A 16,807-nucleotide genomic window follows, 5' to 3' on the forward strand; every position below is an offset into this window, starting at 1 on the left:
CCTTCGGAGGAGGCGAGAGGAAGCCAGGCCACGAGGGCTCAGGCTGAGAGGCCGAGATTCCCTGCCTCCTTTCTTCCTTCGGGGGCAGCCTGGGGTCCAAGCCGTGTGTACTCCCCACCCCCGGGAGGGACTAGGTGCCATCACATTACAGAGCACCTGCTGTTTGCTTGGAGCGAGGGCAGGGAGGCCAGGTCCAGCTGTAGCCCGAGTACACAGGAGGGCGGGGGCCCCAGGCCCCTAGTGCACCCCCTGGGCCTGTCCTGAGAGGCCCCCCAGCCCTCACCCAGCGTCCCCTCCAGCGGCGCCCTCTGCATCAGGGACAACTGGGCTGGCTACGAAAGGGAACTCTGGAGACGCCCAACACCCCAGCTTCAGGAGCCATCAGCCTTGGAAGTGACAGGGAGGCTGGGGGAGGAGGAGCCGAGGGCAGCCTGCGCGCCGGCCCTGGGGTCCCAGAAGCGGGCAGGTAGTGGGGTCTGGGCCTGAGCTGTGACGCAGGGCCCAGGCCTGCAGGGACCCGGGCCGGGAGGCGCGGGCCAGCACGGTGCAGGCACACCTGCTGTGAGGACACCAGGAGCCAGAGGGGAGAGCAGAGCCGCGGGCCCTCAGCCGGGCTGGGCGCGACGCCGGCAAAACACAGCTAAAGCTTTCACCACAGGTTTCCCTTTGCCCCAGAAATTTCACTTTTGTGGACTTTTCTTCAGGGAGACCAAGGCTGGTGGGGGCGGGGCTCTCAGCTGTTAATCACACAGCCCTGGAACCCACTCTCCTCTGCGGGCCGGTCAGAGCCCGGCAGCCCGCGCGTCCCCGCCCGGGTCACGCCGCCGACAGCGCTCAGGCACACCAGGTGTGGGGGGAGGACGCCCAGGAGCTGGCAGAGCCGGAGGAGGAGCGTGCTCGCACGGGGAGAGGGGCGTGCAGCTGCGGTGCTGCAGGAAGGGCGCTGGGGGACGAGCCACCGACGAGGGGAACGGTCACCATGTGACCCCGAAACCCTACCACCCCAGCTGTGGGGCTGGGCCTCCATGACCCGACCTGGGGCAGGCCCTGGGGTTCAGAGACCCCGGCCCCGCAGGCGCCCCCCGTCAGCACACCTGGGAGCCCGGGGGGACATCGCTGTGCACACACAGTCCCCACACAATCTGTGTGGCCAGGGTGTCCGTCCCCAGAGCCTTGGTTTCCCCTTGAGCTTGAAGTTGGTGACACAGGCGCCCAGAGACCTGCAAGGGCACTGCTGGCATGGCCAGAGCTCCGGGACCCCCGCAAGCCTGTGGACTGGCACCTGCCCTCCACAGAAGGCAGCCACACCCCTAGCTGAGCCGGCGCCCCCACTAGCCAGACACAGCAGGGACCTGCAGCCCCTCCCGACCCCTCAGGGACCGAGGCTGCCTCCCCTCCAATCCCTCCTCACAGCCTCAGCCAGGCTCCCTGCAGGGGCTGACGCGGGGGCTGAGTGTGAGCCACGGGGCCACGGCGAGGGGCACCCCGGCGGCCCGAGGCGGCCCCGCTTGGCGGTGGCTTTGCCTGCGCCACCCTCCCGGCCCCGGGACACCAGCCTACCCACCCTCTCCCTCTGCTTCTCAGAGGCTGCTGGGGGCGGGGGTCCGGGTTTCTGGAGCTCAGAGCCACAAACCCTTCCTCCTCTGGGCGCTTTCATGCCACGGCCCCTCCCCAAGAGCAAACACACGTGGCTGACGTGGGGAGAGGACTGCGCCCTGCGTGGCCCAGGAGCCAGGCGCAGGGCCAAGGCTTCCTGCTACATAAGCCCCAGCGCCCTCAGGGGAGCGAGCGCCGGGCCCCACTCCCGCCTCGCCGCCCGCCCACCGCCGTGCCAGCCCCTAGGATGGGCGCCCCGAGTGGGTGCCAAGCACCAGTGTGGGCCCTCGTGGCCCTGCTCTTGGTGCAGAAGGCAGGTAAGGTGCAAGCCCCTCACTCCACCTCTGCAGTGGGGGTGGCCTCCACAGACCACCCACCTAGGTTTCTCCTGCCCATGATGGACGCGGGCCCCCCTTGGGGACATCCCGGACACCCAGCCCCTGGGTGCTCAGCCTGTGCTGAGTTCCCCTGGGGCAACCAAGGGTCTTGGCCTCGGTTGGGACGGGGCAGGCACTGGGTGAGGAGCCTGGGCTGGGGGTCTCTCTGGTCCCCGAGAGGAAGCCACAGCAGAGTGGGCAGGGACAGCACAGTCGCCTGACCAGCCGGGGGCTGCACCTTCTGCTCTCGGCCCTCTGAGGCCGGCCTGGGGTAACAGCCATCAGGGCGGCTCTGAAATGCCTCCTTGGAGTAAGGCTGGAATGGGGCAGACAGCGACGGGCCCCGCCCAGGAGCAGGGACCATCTGAAAACACTCTGTTCCTGGGGCCACACCTGGCCCGCGGCCTTTCTCACCCGCCTACCTCGCCTGCCGTCCCGCTGGCCCGCGGCACCCCGCGGCCCGGGGAAGCACCTTGAGCCCTAACGCTTACTGTCAACACGCAAGGTGCTGTCCCTGGGCTGCCGCCCACACCCGGGGAGCTGGCCTGGAGCCCGGGCCTTCAGAGGCCACCCTCCCATCCTGGCCCCACAGTCCGCTCCTGCAGGCCCTCCAGGCGCCTCACCCGAGCTGAGTTCTGGGCAGGTGGGCGCCAGCCTGAGGCTCCCTTTACCTGTGAAAGTGAGGGGGTGAAGGGGGAGAGCTGTCTCCCAAAACCCCTGCCCCAGGCCCCCTTTCCCGGGGGAGTGAGCAGGGCTGGTGGGGGCTTTCCCCAGCAGCTCTGGCTGGGGGTCCCTGCACTGAGGCAGTCCCCGTGGAAGCAGGGCCCTTCGGGAGAGGAGACCCTGCCCGCCTGAAACCCCGTGGTTTCTCGACCGTGGGGTGGGGCCAGCAGCTGCGGGGCAGCTGTGCTTCTGGGAGCTGCAGGCGAGCAGGGCCCTGGGGAGGGGAGACAAACGCGGTTGGCCCCGTGGTTTCCAAGTGTCGGCGTCCCGGCTGGAAAAGTTGAAGAGAGCAGAGCCCGGTGTGACCGCTACAGAGATGGGCGCAGCGCCCATCTCCTGCCCCACCAGGGACACAGGCACCTCTGGGGCTTCACCTCCCGCTCCCCACTAAGCACGGGCTTGGGCTGAGCGCGGAGATAAGCCCCCACTGCAGACGTGAGGAAAGAATTCTGAGACCATGTGAACGGGGGCACCCCAGGCTTAGCCTGGTGGAGAGGGGCCTGGAGAGGGGCTCAGGCCTGTCCACTGAGGCAGCGGGACACTGGAGAGGTGCGCCTGGTGGATGAGGCCCTGCCAGGAGGTGGGGGGGCACACAGGTGGCCTCTGGGGACCGTGCCAGCATGAGGGCCTCCAGGCCTCCCGCGTGCCTTGGGGTGGTTCTAGGCGGAGCTGCTTTGTCTTGGGTTTCTGCTAAGTCACTCTGGGGATCCTCCCCAACTGTGTGTGTCTTTGTCCCCAACAAAGTGAGCCTTTGTCCTTTTCCGAGGGCTGTGTGGGAAGGGGCCGAACATTCTCCCTGGGGTGGCCTGGGTCAACGAGACCAACAGCGTTTCCCAATTTCAGTCCCCTGCTCTGAGCCACAGTGAGATGGGGTGTAGATGGGGAGGGTGGGGTCAGCTCCCCACGGGACCTGACATCCCGACAGCAGGGTCCACGTGGCTGCCATCCTGCGGGCCACGGACACCCCTCAGCCACTGAGGGAGGGGTGGCCAACGTCTGGCTGCTCACGGCCTCCCACTCCCTGTTCCCGCAGAGACCCAGCGCAGCCCAGAGCAGAGCGCAGACAGAGCCGAGCCTGCCGCGTACAGCCCTCGGGTGCACGGGGGTATGGCCCAGGCTGGGGGAGGAAGGGCCCTGGGAGCCGAGCAGGGGCGGGGGGCAGACCCCTTCGCATGTCAGCTACACAGGGACCCCCCCTGGATCCCACGGGAGGGGACAGTGGACGGGGCCAAAGAACACAAAGGCACAGAGCGAAGAGGCTCAAATGCTCACACGCGCTCACGCACGTGAACACACACACACTTGTGCTTGTGTTCGTCCATCACTCTCTCTCGCATGTGCGCACTCACACATTCAGGAACACACTCACACAGGGCCCCAGTCACACGTATGCACACACACACACACAATCAGGGTAACACGGACCTGGGAAGGGCTGTGTCAAGGGGGGACAGGAAGGGCCCCGGAGGGGACAGTGTTAGCCCTGGGGCTCCTGGGCAGGGCCAGGGCTGGCCTGCAGCTCCCTGCGGCACCAGGGTGGCCAGTGAGGACAGGGGTCCGGGGAAGGGGTGTCCCGGCTGGTCCCTGCCTGGCCACGTCCCTGGTGTGACCGGGCCCTCACTCCGCAGCCCAGCGCGTGACCTTCCTCGTACCCATCTCCGTCTTCCCCACCATGAGCTGTAAGTGGACTCCAGGGCAGGGGTGCTCACAGCCCGGGGGGGTAAAGCTGGCATGGGGGTGGGGCAGCCAGCAGCTGGACGGCTCTGAGCATGGCTGGGAGCCTTCTCGGTGGGTAGCTCTCCTGGTGGCCGACCCCAGGTGCTGTGGCAGGGGGCAGGGCTGTTGGGGTCTCGGGAAGAATTAGGAACAGGGGGAGCGAGGAGGGGCGCAGGGGCTCCCCGCTCCCAACCCGGGGGGCCTCGTCCCAGGGAAGGCTGCCCTCTCCTGACCCTGCGCTCCCCGCAGCCCTGAATGCGGCGCACAGTGGGCGGGTGTGCAGCACCTGGGGCGACTCCCACTACAAGACCTTCGACGGCCACCTCTTCCGCTTCCCCGGCCTGTGCAACTACGTCTTCTCCGCGCACTGCGGGGCCGCCTACGAGGACTTCAACATCCAGCTCCGCCGCGGCCTCGTGGACTCCAGGCCCATCATCACTCACATCGTCCTCAGGATGCAGGGGCTGGTGCTGGAGATAGCCAACGGCTCTGTCCTCATCGACGGGCGGCGGTGAGCCCAGCCCCGGGGCGCAGAGGGGCCTGGGCTCCAGGTGGCTCGGGGCGGGGCGGGCGCTAGACCTGAGGGAGGACCGGAACTCTCTGCCCCAGGGAGGAGCTGCCCTACAGCCGCCCAGGCCTCCTGGTGGAGGGGAGTCACGCAGATGTGAAGATCAGCGTCCGGCTGGGGCTGACCTTCCTGTGGAACGGAGAAGACAGCGCCCTGGTGAGGGTGCCGCCCATGCCTTCCCCTCCCGGTTGGGGGAGCTCCGCAGGGGCGGGGTCGGAGGGGGCTGGGGGCCCTGCCAGGCCGTCAGAGGCTGGAGCTGCCCCTCCCCTGCCCCCAGCTGGAGCTGGACCCCAAGTATGCCAACAAGACATGTGGCCTGTGCGGGGACTTCAACGGGCTCCCAACCGTCGGCGAGTTCCACACCCACAGTGAGTGCGCCGCACACAGCAGTCTGCCCTGGGCCAGAGTGGCCCAGGAGGCCGGGGGGTGCAGGCTGGGGGCCTCGTGCTGGGCAGTGGACAGGGGACAAGTAGGGGGGTGGCAATACTCAATCCAGCGATGCCCTGGGGGATGTTTCGGGGGCCCTGTGCACGGGCAGGGAGCCCCTCGGTGCCCCCTGCATGGAGTGCCTCCTCTCTGCAGACACTAGGCTGACCCCGCTACAGTTTGGGAACCTGCAGAAGCTGGATGGGCCCACGGAGCAGTGCCAGGACCCCCTGCCCTCCCCGGCGGACAACTGCACTGATGAAGTGAGTGCCTCTTCAGGGGCCCTGCCTGCCTGAAGCCCCTGCAAGCTCAGGCCAACCCCCACACAGTCCCACCAAGAGTGGGGCACTCAGCAAGCCTGGGGCAGAAGCCTTCCCGATGAGCGGGGAGGATCCCACCTTTAGAAGTGGACTTGAACTCCAGGATCCCCGAAACCACCAGAACCCACAAGCTTAAACGAGGACGTGGAGCCGGTCGGGGCGGGGGCTAAAGGGCACTGGCTGAGCCCGGAGGACACCTCTGCCTCCCCCTCCTCCGAGCTGCCTCCAAGGGCGAGGTCTGCTCCTTTTCTGGGTGCTCACACAATGGGCAGGTGTGTCCTGGAGCCCTGGCGGGGTGTGGGGAGTCCAGGGCTGTGGTCACTCCTCAGAGCCAAGCAGAGCTCTGAACCCAGCAGTGGTGAGTTCACGGTGGTTGAGGAGAAGGATGGGTGGACGGCTGGCTGGCTGGCTGGCTGGAGGGACGGGTGGATGGATATATGGATGGACAGAGGGATGGAAGGGTAGGTGGTGGATAGATGGATGGATGAGTCGGTGGATGGATGGAAGGACGGAACCTCAAGGAGACGAGGGGGCTTCCTGGCCTGGGTAAAGCCTGCAGGGCTGGGGTCCCCACAACATCCTGCACGGAGGGCAGAGGGTGCCCAGCCTCTGTCTCCCCAGGAGGGCCTCTGCCGCAGGACCCTGCTGGGCCCGGCTTTCGCTCAGTGCAACAGGCTGCTGGATGTCGAGCTGTACGTGGCCGCCTGCACCCAGGACCTGTGCCGCTGCCCTGCCTGCCCCTGCGCCACCTTCGCCGAGTACTCCCGCCAGTGCGCCCATGCCGGGGGGCAGCCGCAGAACTGGCGGGGCCCCGACCTCTGCCGTGAGTGTCCCCCCGCACTGGGGGCCAGCCCCGGGCCCTGCACCCACACTGGGTCTCTGGGGAGAGCGTGAGGGAGGTGACCCTGTGCAGGACACCTGGCTTCTGGCTGCGGGTCCAGGACAGGTGGAGCCACCCTGGGAGCGAGAGGATGGGCAGTGGGGCAGAGGGGAGTGTGCGAGGCTGCCGCCTTGGAGGGCCCAGAGAGGCATCTGGCCTGGGCACCGCCAGCTTGCCCACCCCAGGACCCAGGTGGGTGCAGGGGGGCTGTCCCTGCAAACACTGGGCCCCGTGCTCTCCTCACCGCCCGCCTCACCCAGAAGACTGCTAGATGGGACGAGAGGCGCTCTTTCTGGGGACCCCCGGCGACACGTGGAATGCAGCAGCAGAGGTGGGCCCGCCACCCACGTGGCTTCCTGGGGCTAAGCACTGCCTCCTCCCTGCAGCCCAGACGTGCCCCCGGAACATGCAGCACCACGAATGCGGCTCGCCCTGCGTGGACACCTGCTCCAACCCGGGGCACTCCCAGCATTGCGAGGACCACTGCGTCGATGGCTGCTTCTGCCCCCCAGGCAGGTCCTCCGGGCTCTCGGGGACTGTCCACAACCCGGGCTCTTGCCCTCATCCCTGAGGCTGCCTCTGTCACTGTCTTTCCACCTCCCCACCCCAACCTCAGCTGACTGGCTCGCGTCCCTTCCACCGCTCCCCAGGCACCGTGCTGGATGATGTCACCCACACAGGCTGCCTGCCCCTGCAGCAGTGCCCCTGCACCCACAGCGGCCACACCTATGCCCCGGGGGACTCCTACACCACCAGCTGCAGCTCCTGGTAGCTCCCCTGCCGGCCCTGCCTGAAGGGTGGGGATGCCCGGGGTGGGGTTTGCCCCCTCACCATGACCCTCTGTCCCGGCCTCCCCTACCCAGCACCTGCTCCGGGGGACTATGGAAGTGCCAGGCCCTCCCGTGCCCGGGCACCTGCTCCGTCCAGGGCGGGTCGCACATCTCCACCTACGACGAGAAACTCTACGACATGCACGGGGACTGCAGCTACGTCCTGACCAAGGTGAGCCCCTCCAGGGACCCTGCGTCCTTGGCCCAGGGAGGGCCCCAGCATGGCCATCAGAGCCGTGAAGCCCCTGGGGTCCATTCCGAGAGGGAGGAGGCCCCAGGGCTCACATTCACGGGGGACCGAGGGACTCTCAGGCCCCGAGACGGCTGCCCAGAGGCGACCGCAGGTACCAGCGCCAGCCCACCCTGCCTGCCCACATACGGCCCTCCCTGCCTGGGTTGGGGGCTGGCCGACCCCAGCACATAGGAGGGCTCTGCCTTGTTCAGAAATGTGCGGACAACACCCTCACGGTGCTGGCTGAGCTGCGGAAATGTGGCCTGACCGACAATGAGAACTGCCTCAAAACGGTGACACTGAGCATGCACGGAGGGGACACGGTGAGCGTCCCAGGCTGGGAGGGCGGAGGGGGAGGAGACAGGCCCCAGGGGCAGCAGCCATCCCTGGGGTGGGGGAGGCTGGCCCCTGCCCAGTGCTCCCTCAGTGGGCCGACAGGCTCTTCCCCACGCTGACCGCAGCCCCACCTCCTCCCACTAGGCCATCCGGATCCAGGCCAACGGTGCTGTGTTCATGAACTCCATCTACACCCAGCTGCCTGTGTCAGCGGGTACGTGGCTCCTGCCGCTTGGGGCCAGCCGGGTCCCTCGCTAGTTCCTTGCTAGCTCAGAAGGTGCCAGAACATCCATTCCCAGGGCGGGTTTCTCACCTGCAAGGTGGGGGTGTCAGGGGCCTCCCCTGGGGCTCTGTGGGGACCCTGTATGGAGCATGCTCGGTGCCCAGCCTCTCGGGGGCGTCAGGGGTCGTGGCCCCAGGTGCACATGCGAGCTTCCACATGGCTCCCAGGCCCTGGAGGGGTGGCAGGGGTCCACCGGGCGCCCTTCAGCAGTGGCCATCCCAGGAGCCCGCGGCTCAGGCCAGGTGGTCAGCATGGCCGGGCTCTGACTGCGCCCTCCCCCACCCCACCCGCAGCCAACGTTACCATCTTCAGACCCTCGTCCTTCTTCATCCTGGTGCAGACGGGCCTCGGGCTGCAGGCGCAGGTGCAGCTGGTGCCCCTCATGCAGGTGTTCCTCAGGCTGGACCCCTCCTACCATGGCCAGATGTGCGGTGAGGCTCAGTGGAGGGTGTGGGAGGGGCAGTGGGGGTGGGGCAGGGGGATGGGCAATCGGGCAGGAGAAGGGGACCCCCTGCCCCACACCAGTCGCCACGGAGGGGGCAGTGGGCTGGGAGGATGGAGAGCAGGCTGCCCTCGCTCAGCGGGCTTCGCAGGGCGGTCCCTCCTCATGCCCCAAGGCTCAGCTGCCGGCACTTCAGCAATCGGTCCTGAGACGGGGCTCGTCCACCTCGCGGTGGTGCCTGCAGGACCTGCGGGGCCGGGGCACTCAGGCTGGGCTGGGTGGGCCACTGATGCCCACCCCCCACCTCCTGCCCCCAGGCCTGTGTGGGAACTTCAACCAGAACCAGGCGGACGACTTCCGGACCATCAGCGGTGTGGTGGAGGGCACGGCCGCCGCCTTCGCCAATGCCTGGAAGACCCAGGCCACCTGCCCGAACGTCAAGAACAGCTTTGAGGACCCCTGCTCCCTCAGCGTGGAGAACGGTACCCTGCCCTGGGGGCCCTTGGGTCTCCCTGGGGCCAGGCCTGGGGGTTGCCCTTCTGTGCAGGAAGACACACATCTCACCCAGGCTCTGCGCAGCTGGGGCCGGGGCTGAGCAGGAAGGGTGCAGGGGGCCCAAAAGGCTGTGAGCCCGTCTCGAGGAAGGCGTCCTGCTGCCGGCCAGCCCCAAGCTCCAGTTCAGTTTCCCGGGCGGAGGGACCCCCGCAGACCTGTGTGGGCCAAGCAGAGGCTGGGTGGGTGGGCAGGCGCAGAGGTGGACGTGTGGGAAGGAAGCCAGTGGCCCTGAGCTGTGCCCGGTGACAGTCGCCCCCCACCCCCCGCAGAGAACTATGCCCAGCACTGGTGCTCCCTGCTGACCAGCCCTGCCGGGGCCTTCTCACCCTGCCACGCCATCGTCAACCCTGCGCCCTTCCATTCGGTGAGAGCCCTGGCCCGCCCCCAGAGTGGGGTGGGGTGCCGGGGGCAGCACCTGCCCCTGGAGCTGCCCCCAGGCCCCCCTTAGGCTCCTGCTCTCAGGCACCGCCCACACCTCCGTGGCCAGTGGGTCCCACTCTAGGCCTGCTCTGGGGTCTTCACATGGTCCCTGCTGCTGTGTTCCTTGTCTGGATGACCTGTAACGAAGGACCACAGACTGGGGCTGAAAGCTGGAGCCATCTACCCTGCCCCCCACCCCAGTCCTGGAGACGAGATTTAAAATCAAGGTCCTGGCAGGATGTCCTAGAGGATCCTTCCTGTCTCTCCAGCTTCTGGGGCCGCGAGGCTGCCTCTCGCCAGCCTCTGCTGTGTCTTCACGTGGCCTCCTGGTTTGCCTGGGTCCCAATTCTTTCTCACAGGGACACCAGGCCCACCCTAGTGACCCCCTCTTGACTTTGTCACCCCTGCAAATGCCCCATTTCCAGCAGGGCCACCGCCACAGGCCCCAGGGTCACGATGCGGACACATCTTTTGGGGCAACGGAACGTCACCCGCTGCAGTTGCCTCACAGGTCACTTTTCTGGAGCCAGAGCCCTAAAGTGCACCCGACCCCAGCCCCCAGGGGCTGGGTCCACAGGTGGAGACGCAGGCCCACCTCAGCCCATTTTGAGGGTGACACACCCTCCTGTCGGCCCCTCCCCACCCTGGCCACGCCCCACATGCAGCACAGCTCGTGACGGGCCTAGGATTCAAGCTGGACCCTGTCCTGGTCCTGCGGAGACCCCTCTCCTTGGCCCCATCCTCAGCCCCTCCCGACCCCTCAGAGCAGTGTGTCCCTCCTGTGGCCTCATGCCAAGCTCGGGGCTGCCCTACGGGAGGCCCCGCCCGCCTGTTTGCTGGCCCAGGCCAGGGCACCCAGAAGGATGGACGGGGAGAGAAAGGCCGCTGGGAGGCTGGGCTCCCTGACGTCCCGACCCCCTGACATCCTCCCAGAACTGCATGTTCGACACGTGCAACTGTGAGAAGAGTGAGGACTGCATGTGCGCCGCCCTGTCCTCCTACGTGCGGGCCTGCGCCGCCAAGGGCGTGCTGCTGAGCGGATGGCGGGACGGCGTGTGCAGTGAGTGTGCCCTGAGTGTGCCCAGGTGGGGGCGGGGGTTCTGGAGACCCCGGGGCAGCACCTCACCTCTGTGTCTGTCCTCAGTGAGAAACTTGTGCGTCCCCTTCTTGTCCAAACAAGAACCATGTGCTCTTATGACCTGGGTTCCAGAGGGGAATCGAGTCCTGGGCCACTCCAGCCCCAGCTCGGACGTGGTAAGGCGAGGCCGATGGGCTGCCCGGCCACTGACTTGCGTGTTGCCCGCCTGCCCCTAGCCAGGTACGCGAGCAACTGCCCCAAGTCCCAGAATTACTCCTACGTGGTGGAGAGCTGCCAGCCCACCTGCCGCTCCCTGAGCCAGGTCGACGTCACCTGCGATGTGGCCTTCGTGCCTGTGGACGGCTGCACCTGCCCCTCGGGCACCTTCCTGGACGACGCTGGTGCCTGTGTGCCTGCCAAGGACTGTCCCTGCTACTCCCGCGGCTCCGTGGTGGCTCCCGGGGAGGTCCTCCATGACAACGGTGTGGCGTGGTAAGGGCCCCTCCCCATGCCACCTCCTCCCCGACATCATGTCCCCCACCCCGCCGGCTCCACACTCAAACATCTCCGTCTGGGGCCCATGGGTGGGGCATAGTGTGTGCCCACGGGGTGAGCCGCACTCACTCTGGGCCTGGGCTGGGCGCACCCCTGCCCTGGCCTCCCCCATCTCCTCCCACTCCCCATCCCCGCCCTCCCCTGTGACAAGGCCCAGGGACCAAGCATGGCGGAGATTGGAGTGGGGTCTGTGGGGCAGTGGGCAGCTGCCCAGCCCTGTCATCTCTCTCCCCTCATAGCTTGTGCACCGGTGGCAAGCTGAGCTGCCTGGGATATGAGGAGCAGAGCACAGGTACGCCTCCCCCTTGGCCTCCCCGAGCGACAGAAGGGCGGGGCTTCCGCGGGTGGCCGGCGCCTCCCACCGAGCCCTCCCTCCGCAGGGTGTGCAGCCCCCATGGTGTTCCTGGACTGCCGCAACGCCTCTGCCGGCTCGCCTGGGGCCGAGTGTCTCCACAGCTGTCACTCACTGGACGTGGACTGTGTGAGTCGGAGGGGAGGGCATTGGTGCCGTGCTGCTCCCAAGCCTAGGCGTCCGCCAGCCCAGAGTGGGCAGCGGCCCCTCCCCTCGGGGTCCCTGAGCAGCAGCGGGAGGGACCGAGCCACTGACGGGCGCCCACCTGTCCACAGTTCAGCTCTCACTGCGTGTCTGGCTGCGTCTGCCCCCCGGGGCTGGTGTCGGACGGGAGTGGGGGCTGCGTGGCCCAGGAGGACTGCCCCTGCCTGCACAACGAGGTCGTCTACAAGCCTGGGGAGACCATCCGCGTCGACTGCAACACCTGGTGGGTGGGGGCTGCAGAAGGGAGGGCGTGGGCAGAGGCCACTGGGCGGCAGCCCCAGCTGGTCTGGGCAGCGCGCCGTGCCTGCGGCTGGGGCTGGGCAGGAGCTGGGACCTTGACCGCCCCAGGCGGTCGGTTCGTCCTTGGGAAGGTGCTCCCAGAGGGGCTTCAAGATGCCAGGGCCGGTCAAAGTGGCCGCCAGGACCAGACTCTGCCCGCCAGGACCAGCGGGCGCCAAGGGCTGGGGCAGCCTGGAGCCAGGACCACAAGTAGGGAGTGGCGTGCCAGACCCCGAGCGCTGAGCTTGCAGCCTCATTTACGCCCTTGAGAAGGGGGAGGGGCATCGCCTATGACCCCACTTTATAGAAGAGGGGCTGGGTTCCCGTCCTTGTCATGGGCATGACAGGGTTCAGCCGTAGCTGCCCGGTGGGTGGGTTCCCTTCCCGGCCCGCTGAGCGGGGCATCGCCTCCCCTCGCCTCACAGCACGTGCAGAAGCCGCAGGTGGGAGTGCACCCGCCAGCCCTGCCTGGGTACCTGCGTGGCCTACGGGGACGGCCACTTTATCACCTTCGACGGCGAGCGCTACAGCTTCCAAGGCAGCTGCGAGTACTCGCTGGCCCAGGTATGGCCCCTCGCCCACCCCGCCGCTGGGCGCATGCTCTTTGGGGCCGCGACCCACGCCCCCACCTCCTCTCCCGTCCCAGGACTACTGTGGGGGCAATGGCACGGCCAACGGGACCTTCCGCATCATCACCGAGAACGTCCCCTGTGGGACCACAGGTGTCACCTGCTCCAAGGCCATCAAGCTGTTCCTGGAGGTGAGGGGGCCTGGGAGCCTCTCCCTCCCTCTGCAGCCGAGGGCCCCACCCTATTGGACCCCCAGCGCAGGGTCCTCCAGCTGCATCCGTGTCTTGGGGCCACTGTAACAGAGGACCACAGCTTGGGACTTAAAACTGGAGAAATTCATTCTCTTCCAGCCCTGGAGACCAGAGGTCTGAAATCAGTGTCACTGGACTGAAGGCAAAATGTCACAGGGCCAGGTTCCTTCCAGAGGCTCCGGGGGGGGAGGGGTCCTTCCTGCCTCGTCCAGCCTCTGGGGGCTCCAGGCGGGAGCTCCAGGGCTGTGGCCGCGTCACCCCCGTCTCTGCTCCGTCTTCACACGACCCCCTCCTCGGTGAACTCTCTTCTCTGACAGGGACACCTGTCATGGGATCTGGGCCCTAAATTCAGGGTGCTCTCTCCTCGAGATCCTTCACTTAATCACATGGGCAAAGACCCTTTTTCCAAATCAGGGCACATTCAGGGATTCCGGGGTTAGAGCGTGGACATGTCTTTTGGGGAGAACACCGCTCAGCCCACCACACCTGGGGATGCCCACTTCAGCGTTCACAGCACAGAGAGCAGAGCTGCTGGCTGGGGGCTGTTGCCCCCTCCCCGAAGGCAGCATGGGGTGGGGGCGGGCTGCGGCAGGGCCGCGGGGCCGACGTCCCCCTCTGCTTGCCTGTGGCCCCCGACCTCCCGCACTGCCTCTGCGGCTCCCAGCCCCTCACCTCAAGTCTGTGGGCGCTGTCAGGAGCCCAGCTCGTTCCTAACTCTAGCCCGTGCCTTTGGCCCCTGAGCACCCTGGGGCCCCCATCCTGGGCATGGGGTGGGGGAAGGGGCGCTGGCCACTCAGCTCCCTGCAGCTGCTGCCTCCCCTGCGCCCCTCTGCAGAACTATGAGCTGATCCTCCACGAGGGCACCTACAAGGTGCTGCAGCGGGCGCCAGGTGGGCACCAGCCCTTCAAGATCCGTTACATGGGCCTCTACCTGGCCATCGAGACCCGCAGCGGCATGATCCTGTCCTGGGACCGGAAGACCAGCGTGTTCATCAGGCTGAACCAGGATTACAAGGTGGGGGGCGGACAGAGCTCTCACCCCTAGACCTGGCCTTCGGGGACCCCCTGGCAGCTGAGTGTCTGCTGAGGGCTGGGGGAGGCCATGCACAGGGCAGGTCCCCAAAGGGGTGTGTGAAGACCAGACCTACCCGTGGGCGCGAAGCACTCTTGGCTCCCTGGTCTCTGCACTCAGCCGCTCCACGCCAGCTGGGCTGAGGTCTCCAGGGGAGCAGGTGCCTGTGCCTCTGGCGGCCACCCACCTGCCAGCATACCTTCCTGTCCACCTGCCCCCTGCCTGTCCCCCCGCTGACCTGTCTCCCTTCCCGTGCACCTGCCCCCTGCCTGTCCCCCCGCTGACCTGTCTCCCTTCCTGTCCACCTGCCCACCTGCCTTCCTGCCCATTGCAGGACTGCCTGTGCACCTCATCTTCCTGAAAGTTCACTGGGGGAACCAGGTACCCTGCAGTCACCCCTTCTGGGCCAGGCTCTGTGCTGCTCCCTCAGGCCACCTGTATAGCCCCAGCCCCCCATGCCCCCATCTCTGCGTCCACAGGGGAGGGTCTGCGGGCTGTGCGGGAACTTTGATGACAACGCCCTCAACGACCTCACCACGCGGAGCCAGTCCGTGGTGGGCGACGTGCTGGAGTTTGGCAACAGCTGGAAATTCTCCCCGTCCTGCCCGGATGCCCAGGACCCCGAGGACCCCTGCACGGCCAACCCGCACCGCAAGTCCTGGGCCCAGAAGCAGTGCAGCATCATCAGTGGGGATGCCTTCAGCGCCTGCCGTTCTCAGGTGAAGCAGGAGGGGGAGGGGCCTGGCTGGGGAATGGTGGGGGCTGCCCCCTCCTCTCCTGGCAGGACCTGGGTTTGGCCCTGTCTTGACCCTAACCATTGCACATGATCAGCACCTCCCTCTAGGCGGGCGCCCATATCCCCAGTCCTGCAGAGAGCCCCCCCACTGCTTTCCCTGACCACACTCAGCTTTATCCCCCAGAAACGGGCTGTGAGCCACACAGTGTCACCAGTGTCACCTCCTTGCCTCCCCTCTTCCCACCTCCCCGATCTACCAGCCCCCAGCACTAATGGAAACCTCAGGGGGCCCTCCAGCCCAGCCGGGCCTCATGGGAGCAGAAGACGGTGATGTCCTTGGACACTCTTCCCCAAAGCCCTTCCTGTTACCTAACAAGGGCTGCAGTGCCCACCTGTGAGCAGGGTCTCGTGACCTGGGACCCGCATAGGGATGAGGCGGGCGGCTTGGCAGGAAGTCTGCAGCTGACGCTGGTGGGTCGTGTGAGGCCCCAGGTGTCCTGCCCTTTGGCTCAGAAAGTCCTTTGTGAACCTGACATAGTGGTCCCCTCCCCAGATGGTGTCATCCACGGTGGCAAACTCAAGACATGGGTGCCCTGGGCTCTGTCGCCTGGGAGGGACGGGGCGTCCCCTCACCCTGAGGAGACAGCACCTCATTTGTCAGGACAGAGTCACAACAGGGTCACGGGGAGGGCTGGCTTGCAGTTGCATGAGGTGTCAAACGGGTGAGGGACCAGTGGCAGGTGCCCAGGTGGGCACGTCTCCAGTGGCAGGTGAGGTCGAAGTGCAAACAGGGAGCTGGCTGCCCCTGACACGGGGGGTGGCCCTTCTCACTGAGCCCCCACACCTGCCACCCCCAGGTCGACTCCACCAGGTACTACGAGGCCTGCGTGAGCGACGCCTGCGCCTGTGACTCTGGGGGCGACTGCGAGTGCTTCTGCACGGCCGTGGCCGCCTACGCCCGGGCCTGCCACGAAGCGGGCGTGTGCGTGTCCTGGCGGACCCCGGACATCTGCCGTGAGTCAGGCTCTGTCTGTGGTGGCGGAAGGAGGTGCAGCCACACCTGCTCTGGGGCCTGATGGGCACGTATGCACACACACGGACATCAGACACACATGTGATACACACGTGTGCACGTGTCCCCGTGCGTAGAAACCAGACAGGTCACCCCCAGATGGGATGGCTAAGTTGGGGACAGTTCTGAGTGCAGAGCTGAGAAATGAAACTGGAATTCGGGGGGTGGGCTCTGGAGCCCACTCGACTCTGGGATGAACCCAGGGATGAGACCTGGGCAGGCGCCCACGAGCCTCTCCTCCCCACCCAGCCTTGTTCTGTGACTACTACAACCCGCACGGGGAGTGTGAGTGGCACTACGAGCCTTGTGGGGCCCCCTGCCTGAGGACCTGCCGGAACCCCAGTGGGCAGTGCTCCATGGACCTGCCGGGCCTGGAAGGTGAGGGGCAGGCTGTTCCGGGGAAGCCACACCTGGCCACCCCAGGAGAGTACAGGCAAGGGGGAGAGGGGCTCCTGCCTCCCGCATGCCCACCTGGAGACCCGGAGGCAGAGGCGGGGCTGCCGGCGGGGCTGCCCTCGGGGCAGCACTGGCCACCTGGCCTGAGAGGGCGTCTTCTCCTCGCCCTGTGCCCGCACCAGGCTGCTACCCGAAGTGCCCGCCCAGCAAGCCATTCTTCAACGAGGATGAGATGAAGTGCGTGGCCCAGTGCGCCTGCTACGACGAGGATGGAAACCACTACGATGTGGGCATGAGGGTCCCCACTGCGGAGAACTGCCAGAGCTGGTGAGGAAGCCGGGGTGGGGGCGTGGTCTGGGTGGGGTGGGGTCTGGGTGGTGTGGGGCGGGGTCTGGGTGTGTGGGTGGGGTCTGGGCGGGGTGGGGCGGGGCCGGGAAGGCAGGGCTACTGGCCTGGGCCCCAATGGCCTTTTCTTCTCCTCCCAGTGTCTGCACTTTCCGAGGCCTCCAGTGCGCAAACAGCCTGACGGGTAAGGAGGG

At 67.0% G+C, this 16,807-nt stretch overlaps 1 protein-coding gene across 1 annotated transcript in view; it reads left to right on the forward strand.

Annotated features, from left to right (window-relative positions):
• The first annotated feature begins 1,800 nt into the window (after positions 1 to 1,800).
• MUC5B (mucin 5B, oligomeric mucus/gel-forming) overlaps positions 1,801 to 16,807 on the forward strand; it is a 30,805-nt gene continuing 15,798 nt past the window's right edge. The window contains exons 1-29 of the mRNA XM_064491811.1: positions 1,801 to 1,913; positions 3,730 to 3,801; positions 4,325 to 4,375; positions 4,662 to 4,923; positions 5,022 to 5,136; positions 5,258 to 5,348; positions 5,563 to 5,669; positions 6,348 to 6,549; positions 6,993 to 7,118; positions 7,257 to 7,374; positions 7,470 to 7,608; positions 7,881 to 7,991; positions 8,149 to 8,218; positions 8,581 to 8,718; positions 9,047 to 9,211; positions 9,554 to 9,648; positions 10,638 to 10,764; positions 11,019 to 11,274; positions 11,577 to 11,629; positions 11,718 to 11,818; positions 11,965 to 12,116; positions 12,598 to 12,736; positions 12,819 to 12,932; positions 13,828 to 14,007; positions 14,544 to 14,783; positions 15,658 to 15,814; positions 16,122 to 16,250; positions 16,451 to 16,595; positions 16,754 to 16,797. Coding sequence (XP_064347881.1) covers positions 1,844 to 1,913; positions 3,730 to 3,801; positions 4,325 to 4,375; positions 4,662 to 4,923; positions 5,022 to 5,136; positions 5,258 to 5,348; positions 5,563 to 5,669; positions 6,348 to 6,549; positions 6,993 to 7,118; positions 7,257 to 7,374; positions 7,470 to 7,608; positions 7,881 to 7,991; positions 8,149 to 8,218; positions 8,581 to 8,718; positions 9,047 to 9,211; positions 9,554 to 9,648; positions 10,638 to 10,764; positions 11,019 to 11,274; positions 11,577 to 11,629; positions 11,718 to 11,818; positions 11,965 to 12,116; positions 12,598 to 12,736; positions 12,819 to 12,932; positions 13,828 to 14,007; positions 14,544 to 14,783; positions 15,658 to 15,814; positions 16,122 to 16,250; positions 16,451 to 16,595; positions 16,754 to 16,797 — 3,769 coding nt within the window. The 5' untranslated portion in view covers positions 1,801 to 1,843. The remainder of the gene's footprint in view (positions 1,914 to 3,729; positions 3,802 to 4,324; positions 4,376 to 4,661; positions 4,924 to 5,021; positions 5,137 to 5,257; positions 5,349 to 5,562; positions 5,670 to 6,347; positions 6,550 to 6,992; positions 7,119 to 7,256; positions 7,375 to 7,469; positions 7,609 to 7,880; positions 7,992 to 8,148; positions 8,219 to 8,580; positions 8,719 to 9,046; positions 9,212 to 9,553; positions 9,649 to 10,637; positions 10,765 to 11,018; positions 11,275 to 11,576; positions 11,630 to 11,717; positions 11,819 to 11,964; positions 12,117 to 12,597; positions 12,737 to 12,818; positions 12,933 to 13,827; positions 14,008 to 14,543; positions 14,784 to 15,657; positions 15,815 to 16,121; positions 16,251 to 16,450; positions 16,596 to 16,753; positions 16,798 to 16,807) is intronic.

Source organism: Camelus dromedarius, chromosome 12 (assembly GCF_036321535.1).
Source record: "Camelus dromedarius isolate mCamDro1 chromosome 12, mCamDro1.pat, whole genome shotgun sequence".
NCBI classification, from domain to species: Eukaryota; Metazoa; Chordata; class Mammalia; order Artiodactyla; family Camelidae; genus Camelus; species Camelus dromedarius.